The sequence below is a fragment of the Dendrobates tinctorius genome, unplaced genomic scaffold (genome assembly GCF_039654945.1).
Source record: "Dendrobates tinctorius isolate UK_male_01 unplaced genomic scaffold, ASM3965494v1 ptg000165l, whole genome shotgun sequence".
Lineage (NCBI taxonomy): Eukaryota > Metazoa > Chordata > Amphibia > Anura > Dendrobatidae > Dendrobates > Dendrobates tinctorius.
Genome location: NW_027361832.1, coordinates 5,188,032 through 5,200,503, shown reverse-complemented (window position 1 = coordinate 5,200,503; position 12,472 = coordinate 5,188,032). Strand labels below are relative to the sequence as shown.

At 43.0% G+C, this 12,472-nt stretch overlaps 1 protein-coding gene across 4 annotated transcripts in view; it reads right to left on the bottom strand.

The window, feature by feature from the left end:
* Nucleotides 1-411: 411 nt before the first annotated feature.
* CPQ (carboxypeptidase Q) overlaps nucleotides 412-12,472 on the bottom strand; it is a 636,368-nt gene continuing 624,307 nt past the window's right edge. For 3 of the 4 annotated variants that reach the window (XM_073550429.1, XM_073550430.1, XM_073550431.1), the window contains one exon: nucleotides 412-1,281. In XM_073550429.1, the coding sequence (XP_073406530.1) occupies nucleotides 1,121-1,281 (161 nt within the window). In that variant the 3' untranslated portion in view covers nucleotides 412-1,120. The remainder of the gene's footprint in view (nucleotides 1,282-12,472) is intronic. The other variant, XM_073550432.1, reaches the window with a different exon arrangement.

The window sequence follows — 12,472 nt, the reverse complement described above, 5'->3', positions numbered from 1 at the left end:
CCCTGACCCTAACCCTAACCCTGACCCTAACCCTAACCCTGACCCTAACCCTTAACCAAACCATACTTAACCCTAACCCAAAGCCTAAACCCTAACTAACCCTAACCCTAACCCTGACCCTAAACCTAACCCTAACCCTGACCCTAACCCTGACCCTAACCCTAACTAACCCTAACCCTAAACCTAACCCTATCCCTAACCCTGACCCTAACCCTTAACCAAACCATACTTAACCCTAACCCAAAGCCTAAACCCTAACTAACCCTAACCCTGACCCTAAACCTAACCCTGACCCTAACCCTGACCCTAACCCTGACCCTAACCCTTAACCAAACCATACTTAACCCTAACCCAAACCCTAAACCCTAACTAACCCTGACCCTGACCCTAACCCCAACCCTAACCCTGACCCTGACCCTAACCCTAAACCCCCTTAACTAACCCTAACTCTAACCCAAACCCCTAAATTCCATGGTTAAAAAAAAAACGCATGTGCAAAAAAACGCATACATAAGCATGCCAATGCGCACATATGCGCACCCATAGAATTACTGTATATTGGGTGTCTTGCTGTAAAAAAAACGCATTGCGCGCGCATGCGTTTTTTTGAGGCAAGTCGGACGCACAAAAAATGCAACAGGTTGCATTTTGTGCGCCCGAGCGCATACCGCAAAAAAACGCATGCGCGGTAAAACGCGTACAAACGCATGTGTATGCGCACATAAGCGCATCCCATGCAAAGTATAGGAAAAAAAACCGCACGCGCTATTTAGCGCTAAATTACCGCGAAAAAAAAACGCAAATGTGAAACCAGCCTTATAGCGGACCATGCCTTGAGGCAAACAATTTTCAGAAAGCATTAGAAGCTGCAAAAACGTCAAAACGTTGCAAACGATTGGGGATTAGAAATACAGACTATAGCTACTAATACCGATCTTTTAGGGAGAATCAGATTGTGCAACAATTTAACTTACACACAGAAGAACATATGCACAGAGAGGAGAGAAATAATCACATTTCATGTCCTGATATAAAAAATACACTATAACAGCACGCTCAGATTCTATAATGAGGCAGCAGACGAGGAACCATTCCCATTGTAAGATCATCCTTCTTATTGTTATCGTGGCAACATTTCCTCCAAATCAGCAACCACGTAAGCAACAACAGTCCAGATAGCAGCACAGAGGTTCATCCAGACGGGGTTCTGAACGGTCATTGTGTCTCCCTCCGAGTGATGGAACCAGAAATATTTACTTATGTCATCAAGGAGACTTGCACCTACAACATAAATTATGCAATGTTATTAATGACAGGAGGAGATTATATATATATATTTACACACACAGTAGCGTTCAAAATATTAGCAGTTTGTTAAAAACATGAGTTAATCACAAAATCTTTATACTAGTTTTTTACTTCCATGCATTAGGAACATTGCACACTGTTTATTAATTCAAAACACGAAGAGAAATGTAGATAATTTTTAACTACTTTACAAAAACCAAAAAAAAATTAACGTATACCGACGGTTTTTTTTTTTAGAACGGCTTCACATCTATGTTGCATAGAGTCAACCAACTTCTGGCCCCGGTCAACTGTTATTCCAGACCAGGATGCTTTGACAACATTAGACAATTATTTGGCATTTGTTGGTTTTGTCTCAGAAATGGCATTTTTAATGTCACTCCACAAGTGTCCTATCGGATTAAGGTTCGAGGATTGGGCTGGCCACTCCATAGCCTCAATTTTGTTGGGACTGGAACCAAGATTTTGCTCATTGACTGGTGTGTTTAGGGTCGCTGTCTAGTTGAAACACCCATTTCAAGGGCATATCCTCTTAAGCGTAAGGCAACATGACCTCAAGCATGTTAATATATGCAGACTGGTCCATGATCCCTGGTATGAGGTAAATAGGTCCGGTACCATAGTAAGAGAAACATGCCCATATCATGATGCTTGCACCACCATGCTCCACTGTCTTCAGAGTGTACTGTGGTTTAAGTGCAGAGTTTGGGGGTCGTCTGACGAACGATCTGTCACCCTTGCACCCAAAAAGAACAATCTTACTTTCATCAGCCCACAAAATGTTCTTCCATTTCTCTTTAGGCCAGTTGATGTGTTCTTTGGCAAACTGTATCCGCTTCGGTACATGTCTTTTTTTAACAGTAGGACATTTGCAGGGACTTTGTGCTAATATATCAGCTTCACACAGGCGTCTGTCACAGTCCTCACAGGTAACATGAGACTGTCTTTGATCATCCTGGAGCTGATCATTGGCTGAGCCTTTGCCATTCTGGCTATTCTTTCACCCATTCAAATAGTAGTCTTCCGTTTTCTTCCACGTCTCTCTGGTTTGGCTTTCCATTTTGAAGCATTGGAGATCATTTTAGCTGAACAGCCGATCATTGTCTGCACTTCTTTATAAGTTTTACCCTCTTCAATCAACATTTTAATCAAAATACGCTGTTCTTCTAAACAATGTTTTGAACTTCCAATATTTTTCAGGATTTCAAGGAGAAATGCATGTACAACAAGTCCGACTGCACCCTTAAATAAGGGCCACCTGATTCACACCTGTTTCTTCGCAAAAAGAGTGACCTCAAATTGAACTCCACGCTGCTAGTATTTTGTACACCCCCTTTCAATTAATTATTCTAACACACAGACTCAAAAACCTTCAGATCATGAATGCGGAGTCTATTGGTTTTCTTAGAATCTACTGCACCCCCTGGTAAATTGTTTGTCATTTTAATATAATTTATACCAAAAACAATGAATAATTTGGTTAGTCTTATTGGACTGCTATTATTTTGAACACTTCTACAGCAGGGATGTCAAACTCCTATACACAGAGGGCCAAAATTAAAAACTTGGACAAAGTCGCAGGCCGACCTTGATATTTATTAATACAATGTTCATTTGAGGATGTTTTTCCTTATCATCAAATATAAAGTACATCATATGTTGTGAACGGGTTAAAAGTGTTGTCTGATCTAAAGTGACAAGTCTGCAGTCACTCTGTGTGACTGCAGACTTGTGAATCCTCACAGTGCATGCACTTAGCGCTGTGAGGATTCTCCGGTGTCAGCGCCGGGAACAGCGGTCACGTGACCGAAAGTATGCATTGCTCAAATTCTTGGTGAGAACCTGACTACAATGTTTTTGGCATCCTCAAAATATTAGTATATTGCAGGAGGCCGGAAAAAGTCTAGTCAGGTTCTGGCCAAGTGTCTGCATATCGAATACTTGTCATGTAACCGCTGTTCCCGAAGTTGACAGAGGAGAATCCTCACAGCGAGCAGTGTGTGCGCTGGGAGGATTCACAAGTCTGCAGTCAAATGGAGTGAGTGCAGACTTGTCATTTTAAACCAGACAACTCCTTTTAATGAGTCTCAAGATGACTGTGGCACTGCAGTGTAGCTAAAATGGTGCCTCCCAGGTATGTCACCAGGGAAATGCCATTAGCCCTTCAGGTACACAAGTCCACACAAACTATTTGCTGCAGGGGTGAGTGACCTCACAGGGAAGAGCACTACATACATTTGCCTTCCTCATAGACCAAATGCTGTCAGCTGATGGGCCAGATGTGGCCCGGGGGCCAGAGTTTGACACATATGCTTTAGAAGATGTTTTAAAACACCATAGTACTTTCAAATCAGTGCTAGTCACTGAAGAGGAGGTAATAGAAAAAACAATGAAGAAAGAGGAGGAGAAAAAGAAAAAGGAGAAGGAGGAGAAGAAGAGAAAAGAGCAAGAGGAGAAAAAGAAAAAACGAGAAGAATAGAGAGAAAAGGAAGAAGAAAAAGGAGGAGAAAAACGAAAAAAGGCTTTGAAGAAGAAAAACAAGTAGAAGCAGAAAAGGAAAAAGAAGAAAAATGAGAAAGTAAAGAAAGATGAAAAAGGAGGAGAAGATAAAAAGGAGAACGAGGAGAAGAAAAATGAGGAGGAGAGGAGAAGAAAAATGAGAGAGGATAGGAGAAGAAAAAGAGGAGGAGGGGAATAAAAAGTATGCTGCGAAAAAGAATAAAAAGGAGGAGGAGGAGAAAAATAAGGAGGAGGAGAAGAGGTTGAAGACAAAAAGGCAAAATACTGTAGATGGACCAGGAGAGGCAAAATAAAGAGAAGAAGAAAGAGAGAAGGAAAAGGAAGGGGCATAGAAGGAGTAGGAGAAGGAAAAGAAGAATGGGAAGAAAAAAAATGAAGGAAAGAAAGAAGAAGGACATAGGGCATAACCTTACAGATGCCTGTGCATTTTACATACATAGAATATAATGCAATTTCACATAGAGGTATGACATATTAAAAAAATACTATTAAAACAATGGAACCAGAGAAAATGTAAAAAAAAAATAAATAAATAAAGTTTACAATTAAAAAAATTAGCGGAGCAAAAGAAAAATAACGTAATGATCAAGATTTAACGAATACAAATTAGTTAGTAGTAAAATCCGGACACATATAATGTGTCCTCAAATCTGTAATGGCAAGTAATGTAACTGGTATAAAGGAATAAATCATGGTGGAAGTACATTTTTTATTCACTCAGCAAGTTTGTGTATAGCTTCCCTGCAAATCTATGCATCTGCATGATAACAGATTACAGATTAAAATTGCGAGTCCTTAGTAGTTGGTACAAGAATATCTTCATCTGTCCAACAGATACTGCTGCTCTGTACAAGTGGGGTGCTTGGAAACCTCATTCTTGTCATCGGTGGGGGATCACCAAATCATTACCTATCCATAGTACACATAGTACTATCTGTCCGAACACCAATCCTGATCAAAATGATTTGCAAAGTTTAAGCTTTCATTTTTATATTATTTTTATTTGTATAGCACCATTGATTCCATGGTGCTGTATATGAGAAGGGGTTACACGCAAAATACAGATATAACTTACAGTAAACAAACTAACAATGATAGACTTGTTCAGAGGGAAGAGGACCCTGCTCTTCCATGCTTACATTACACAGGATGATGGGGAAGGAAACAGTAGGGTTGGGGGTTGCAGTAGCTCCAATGGTGTTGAGGTGGCAGAGCAGTTATTGCAGGCTGTAAGCTTTCTTGAAGAGATGGGTTTTCAAGTTATGTCTGAAGGATCAGAATGTGGTGCATAACTGGATGTGTTGTGGCACAGAATTACAGAGGATGGGGGATATTTGGCAGAAGTCTTGGAGGCGACTGAGTGAGGAATGAATAAGTGTGGAGGAGAGAAGGAGGTCTTTGGAGGAGCGGAGAATTCATGAGGGAAGATAAGATTAGTTCGGAGTTATACAGAGCAGACAGATTATGGACGGATTTGTAGGTTGGTGTCAGAAGTTTGAACTGGATACACTGGGGAGTTGAGAGATAATTAAGAGATTTACAGAGGGAAGAAACGGAGGAGTATGTAGGAGAGAGATGAATTAGTTGGGCAGCAGTATTAAGGACAAACTGGAGAGATGCGAGAGGGCTAGCAGGTAAGCCACAGAGGAGTATGTTGCAGTAGTCAAGGCGGGAGATGAAGAGGGCATGCACAAGCATTTTATTAGAGTGACGATTGAGGAAAAGACGGATTGTGGAAATATTTTGAGTTTGAGGTGACAGGAGGTGGAGAGAGCTTGGATGTGTGGTTTGCAGGACAGGGCAGAGTCAAGGGTTACTCCGAGGCAGCGGATTTCTGGTACAGAGGTATACGTGATGTCATTTAATGGAATAGATTGATCAGGTGGGGAAGATACGTGAGATGGAGGAAAGATAATGAGTTCAGATTTGCCCGCATTGATCTTGAGGAAGTGAGAGGAGAAAAAGGTTGATATGGCTGATAGATAATCAGGGATTCTGGACAGCAGAGAGGTGACGTCTGGACCAGAGAGGAAGATATGAGTGTCATCTGCGTATAGGTAGTACTGGAAGCTATGGGACTTTATAAGCTGTCCCAGGCCAAGGGTATAGATGGAGAAGAGTATGGGTCCTAGGACCCAGCCTTGCAGAACTTCAAATGAGATCGAGCGGGATGAGGAGGTAGTTTGGAAGTGGGAGACACTAAATGTGCAGTTGGAAAGGTATGAGGAGATCCAGGATAGGGCTAGGTCTTTGATGCCAAAGGAAGAGAGGATCTGTAGTAGAAGGCAGTGATCAACTGTATCAAATGCAGTGGACAGGTCTAGAAGGAGGAGTATAGAGAATTAACTGTTAGCTTTGGTTGTAAGTCGTTAGCAATTTTGGTCAGGGCAGTTTCAGGGGAATGATGGGGACTGAAGCCAGATTGTAGGGTGTCGAAGGGTGAGTTAGATGAAAGGTGGGAGGAAAGTTTGGCATGAACATGCTGCTCAAGGAGTTTGGAAGCGAATGGGAGCAGTGATATGGGGCGATAGTTGGACATAGCAGTCGGGTTTAGGGATGGCTTTTTGAGGCTAGGCGTGATTGTGGCATGTTTGAAAGCAGAAGGGAACCTACCAGAAGTTAGTGATAGGTTGAAGAAATGGGAGGTTATGGGGGAAGGGCATTGGTCTGGTATACAAAGGGGTTGTAGTGTTTTAACAATAAAGACATGCCTTTTTAGTTGATCTTATTTGTGAAGTGTGTGGCAAAGTCCTCAACAGAGATGAAGGAGGTTGGAGGGGGCAGTTAAAATTGTTGAATAACTGTTTTTGGTTGTTGGATAAGGAACATATGAGGGTTGTGAAGTAGACCTGTTTAGCAGAGGTGAGGGTTAATTTGAGAGCGAGTGTTGCTTGTTTGAAAGCGGTGAAATAATCTTGCAAATGTGTTTTCTTCAGATGCTGCTCCGCAACCCTTGACACTTGCCAAAGCTTTTTTGTGAGGATATTATGCCAGGTTTGTCTATTGCTTTATCACACTCAGCCATGCACAAGAGGGGTGACTGCGTCAAAATCTGATGCAAAAGTGGCATTGTAGAAAGCAGTGGCACTCCCTGTGTTGTGGAGTGAAGATATGGCTGAAATAGTTGTTGAATAAATTTAGAGAGTGTGTGAGTGTCTAGATGTGTGAGGTTTCTGCAGGGGTGTGCTAGTTGCTGGACATAGGTGACAGGTGAGGAGGACAGGTTTGAGAAAGTGAGTAGATGGTGGTCAGACAGGGGTAGAGGGGAGGTTGTGAGGTTAGCAGAGATGCATGAAGATAAGGTCTAATGTATGTCTGTGTGGTTGACTGAAAACAACTACTAAGTCCAAAAGATGAAGTAAGCGACAGGAGTTTTGAGGCTGCTGACTAGAGGGTGTCAATAATGATGTTGAAGTTACCCATGATGGTTGGAATGTCAGTAGATCGAAAGTAAAGAAGCCAGGTGGAGAATTGGTCAATAAAGACAGTGGTAGGGCCCTGAGGTCGGCATGTCGGCCACTTGGTAGTTCGAGGGAGAGTAGATTGAAGCGCGGGCATCTCTGTGTGCGGTTCCTCTCCCCCTGCAGAGACGCCAGCGTACTGACCGCTGTGGCCCCCATCCTGCTCCCTCTTCTACTTCCGGGTTTGCAACTGCCTGAGGTGAGTGTACCGCACGCAGGTCCCCTGGCACTGTGCTTAAAGCACATGCACACTTCCCCTTTCTGAAAGGGATGCATGCCTTCCTCTAAAGTGTTCCCAGCCAATAGCTGGAGAACACTTACTATTTAAAACACCTCCTCCAACATGTCGGTGCCTGTTCAATGTTGTGAGTTTGTTTCCTAACTGCTCGTATCTCAGTAGCACTGCACCTGCCAGTGCTTATCTATACGTCAGCCGGTCCCCACTGCTCCTGCCAGTGCTCATCTCTACGTTTGCCAGACCCGTTGCACCTGACAGCACTCACCTTCATGTCACCTAGTCCAAGTGCACTTGCTAGTGCTCATCTCTCCATCAGCAGGTCCCATCTGCATCCGTGGTACCTGTTGTCTTACTCCGCCTGCCTGCATCTATTGGACATTCCGTCGGGCCACCCCAGCTACCAGTTCCTAGTGGGTAAGCTACCATTTACCCAAGGTCAGTCCTGGAGTAGCACCTGGATCACCTCCTGTCTCTCCTCGGATCTCCGTATCATATGCTGCTGGTAATCCATGTTCAGATTGGGTGAGGATCCTTGTCACACCCCTCCAAGTCTTCCTGGACTCCGGCACAGTAGTTTCATCACCTAGTCCGTTACATAGATACTGACAGAGTGCACTTCAAAAGAACGGTGGATAAGGGAGGGTAGAGGTGGGATTGGGTTGAAGGTGTAGTTGCATTTTATAGTAGTTGCTGTAATGTTATGCAAGGTGTGTCTGCACGGTGTCCCATTCTGCCACCATGCAGGGATGCTGTCCTACTCACCACCCCAGCCTGCAGTGTGATCCCTGGCGTGCTCCTGTTCCTGCCTTCATCCTCCCCTGTTGACGCCACACTGTGTCTTAGCAGCGTGCCTAAGGTGCGGGTGCGCACACTCCCCTGTTCTTAATGGGGCAGCGCACACATGGTAAATGTTCCCAGCTGGGAGGCATTTAGTTTAATGTGTAATGGGAGAACCTATCCCAGTGGCTGTCCTGTCCGCACAGTGTAAACTTGTTCCAAGTGGCCGTCCTGTCATAAATCGTCCCAAGAGGACATCCTGTCTGAACTTGTCCCAAGTGGCTGCCCTGCTTTGTCTGAGGATCTGAAGTAATGTCTCTGCCCTTTGGGGTCAGCAGCTACGCTCAACCTGGAGTGGCACCTGGCAGCTACCTGCCACACAAGTCTGACCACACCACTAGAGGCTCCAGGGAACACCAAGGTAGCTGCTTAGTCATGTTCCTCCACGTGTGCCACCTAGGAGCCTAACAGTTGCATTTGGGGAATAACATATTGAGTTGTAAAAATATACATACCCTTTAAAGAACATTTGTTACCTTATGAACAATAAACCTCTATTTTTACCCCCAACTTAAAAAAAATCAGATATCATTTAGATAAACCCTTTTTCAATACCGAAGAGAGTCTTTTGAGTTTTCACGACTGAATGATGTGTCCATTTAGTGTAAGTCTAAGATAGTCTTCATGTCCGCACATTACAACGAGGCAAGACAAAGAAAAAGAGATGCAATTTCAGGGTATTTCTTCCCCTTTAGAAAACCTCAATTACTTACATTTCCCTTCCTTGCTCCGTGAGCTGAATTTACATTTTGATTTCTTTTCTAAGAGCTCGGCATCTCCACTCTTATCTTGTGATAATAATTACTTTGCCACCAATGGAAACCATTCACTACCTTTAGTAAAGTGGCAGTTAATTAAACTTGAACACACACTTCAAAGTTTAATGAATTATCTAGTAAAGGTCTTATGTAATGTAATACTGACTGTAATCACGATGGCTTAAAGAAAACTCATTTATATTGACCCTGATTGAAAAAAAAAAAAGAGAAAGAAATTTATTAAATATGACAGTTGGAAATGCATTTTTGTATGAATAGGAAGATGAGGAAACTTTGTACAATGTGATGCAAAAGGAAATTAGATTGGAACTGTAGGCGTGCAAATAAAGAGAGTGCTGAAATGGGGACGAGGGAAATAGAAGTTATTAATTGGTGACTTTTAGAGAAAAGAAGGAAATGTGGATAGATTTACACTTCAGCAGGATAAATGAGAGGGACAATAAGAGTGGGTTAAACAGTTATATGATCTATGAGATGTGAGTTGCACGTCTCTAATATGAAAAGTCACCCCTTCTCTTAACTACACCAGTGTAATTTTTAAGACCTGGGTCCCAGTGGAAAATTGGAAGCAGGACGCGAACACTATGCTACTATATGCCATTTATAATAATGTTTGCTTCTAAAAAGGACTTTGGGCATCCGGACTCAGATGCAACTTTTGCATCACCCAACTCCACCAAAGAGTCACGGTAAGTGGCTGCATCTTCCTCCAATAGCTGCACCTGGTTACAAGACAACTGGAAACCTCCTTATTAGTGATGAGCCGAGTATACTCGTTGCTCAGGTTTTCCTGATCATGCTTGGATGTCCCCGAGTATTTTGGCGTGCTCGGAGATTTAGTTTGTGTCGACGCAGCTGCATGATTTGCAGGTGCTGGACAGGCTGAATACATGTGAGGAATGCCTGTTTGTTAGGGAATCTCCGCATGTATTCAGGCTGTCTAGCAGCCACAAATCATGCAGCTGAGGCAACACAAACTAAATCTCCAAGCACGCCAAAATACTCGGAGGACACCCAAGCAACGAGTATACTCGCTCATCACTAGTTCTTATCTACTATACCTAATCCAGTGATGCCATGGCTACCGGCTACTATCCATGGCTTCATCAATTTGTCAAGTCCTCTGATGAAGCCTTGACTATTTAAAGGAAAAATTGCCATGGATTAACTTTCTGCAAATGGTTTCCATGCCTGCCTATTAGTTTTGTGATCATAACTAATGATGAGCGAGTATACTTGTTGCTTTCGTGATCTCCGAGTATTTTTGCGTGCACGGAGATTTAGTGTTTGTCGAGGCAGCTGCATGATTTGCGGCTGCTAGACAGGCTGAATACATGTGGGGATTGCCTGTTTGTTAGGAATTCCACACATGTATTCGGGCTGTCTGGCAGCCACAAATCATGCAGCTGTGTCGACAAACACTAAATCTCCGAGCACGCCAAAATGCTCAGAGATCACCCAAGCATGATCGGGAAAACCCGAGCAACGAGTATACTCGCTCATCACTAATCATAACTATTGATCCTGACCTCAGCTTTGTAACTGGATTAAGCTCCCACCTAGACCTTTGTATTGTCCCCAGATTTCTGTGGTTCCACTCCTAATATTGTCAACTCACTGCTTGCATCTGAATATGATTTGACCCTAGCAGCCTTTTGAATCCTAACTAGAGAAACCAAAATATAATTTGTTATGGATTTTGTTGTATCCAGAAATTGTGGCATTCAATTCACACAAATCCAGCAAAATGGCCCTTACGCCAATTTCCAGTCCTCCACATCTATTTTTCATCGCTCACAGTCATGTGTAGGGTGATGTAATGATGTGCATCTCTCCCATGTAATCTCTGACCTCAGAGCCTGAAGGGGAAAATGAAAAAAAACAAAGACTGATGTGGAGGACCAAAGAACAGTCGCGGTGGCAAAAGGACAGATAAAGGACGAGGGCAGATGAATATAGTATATTATTTTTTATCTCTTTCCCTCCCCTCCATTTATTGTGTCTTGAGATTTGGAGTAACCTCAGAGCATAAAAAATGTATTTTAATGGCAATTTGGACACTTTTGACTATGGTTGACTTTATTAAAGCCAAATCAAATCTGCTGGCTGAATGGAGCAAATCTCCCCCAAACCAAATTTCAGAAGATTTGCTCACCTCTACCTCTACTCCTGACTGCTATCAAGCCGATGACTCCTCACTACATTCCTGACTTATCTACAATTTCTCTGCTTCAGCACTCCAGCAATCGGTGACTATTCTGGATACTGCAAACCAGGAAACTTCATTCCTACTTGCATAGGGTAAGTATGAAGAACATAGACATTCCTTAAAGGGATTAGCCAGGGCTTTATTATGATCTGTGCCGGCTCCACCAATAATTCCTGTGCTTTATTTCACACATAGTAAACAGAGCATTACCTTCTCTTCCAGTCTGCTCTGTTGACGAGACGTCACCGCAAATATCTTGCCGATTGACAGTCAACTCACTGCAGTTAGGCAGTGGTGAGCCAGCTGATCAATCAGCGTGACAAAGCCATAGACGCCCCATCAACAGAGCAGAGTGGAAGTGAAGACGCTGCTCTGTTGACATGACTTCAGCGGAATCTCAGAATCACTGGCAGGAGCGATCCGTGACCAATCTGAGCCAGCAGAGATTGGCACCAGGCTGTACAGTAGGGTAGCCAACAACCACCTGCCTGTTAATTCTTAGTCTCATATGGAAAAATGTTAGATAGGCCCTGTGAACTCCAGTCCTCCAGTCAACCAAAATTGATGGAGGAACAGATGATCCACAGTGACTGGCCAAGATGGCATTTTCTGAGTGTTGAGACAGGACCAGGAAGAGGAGACCAGCGGGAACCTGTTAAGTATTAGAGTGGGAGTCACAGGGATCACCCCTTATTTTTCAAACCACTCAGTGTCCATTGCAATCTTCTTTGACAACCCCTTGACGATAATTATAATTAATAAATGGGGAACATCCATATAAGTTATATTTAGCACGTCATTTAAACAGCTACAGCAGCGGATAGAGCTTTGCATATTCTGTCTCGTGCTTGCTTTGATTGGGTTTACTACTAGATACGATTGCTTGCACTAAAGGTTATCACTTCTGAACGATGCCTGCAAGTTTTGAATCACTGTTATATTACAAAGAAATTGTATTCTAATGAAAGGAACCTGTATCCGGGCTGGATAAAGATGAGATGCATCGACAAAAAGCCATTCCATTCACATAGTTTCCGATACATATTAAAAGATATACGAATGTGGAAACATCCGGTGAATTGCTATGGATTGATGTCAGGCTGGTGACATAAAGGTCAAG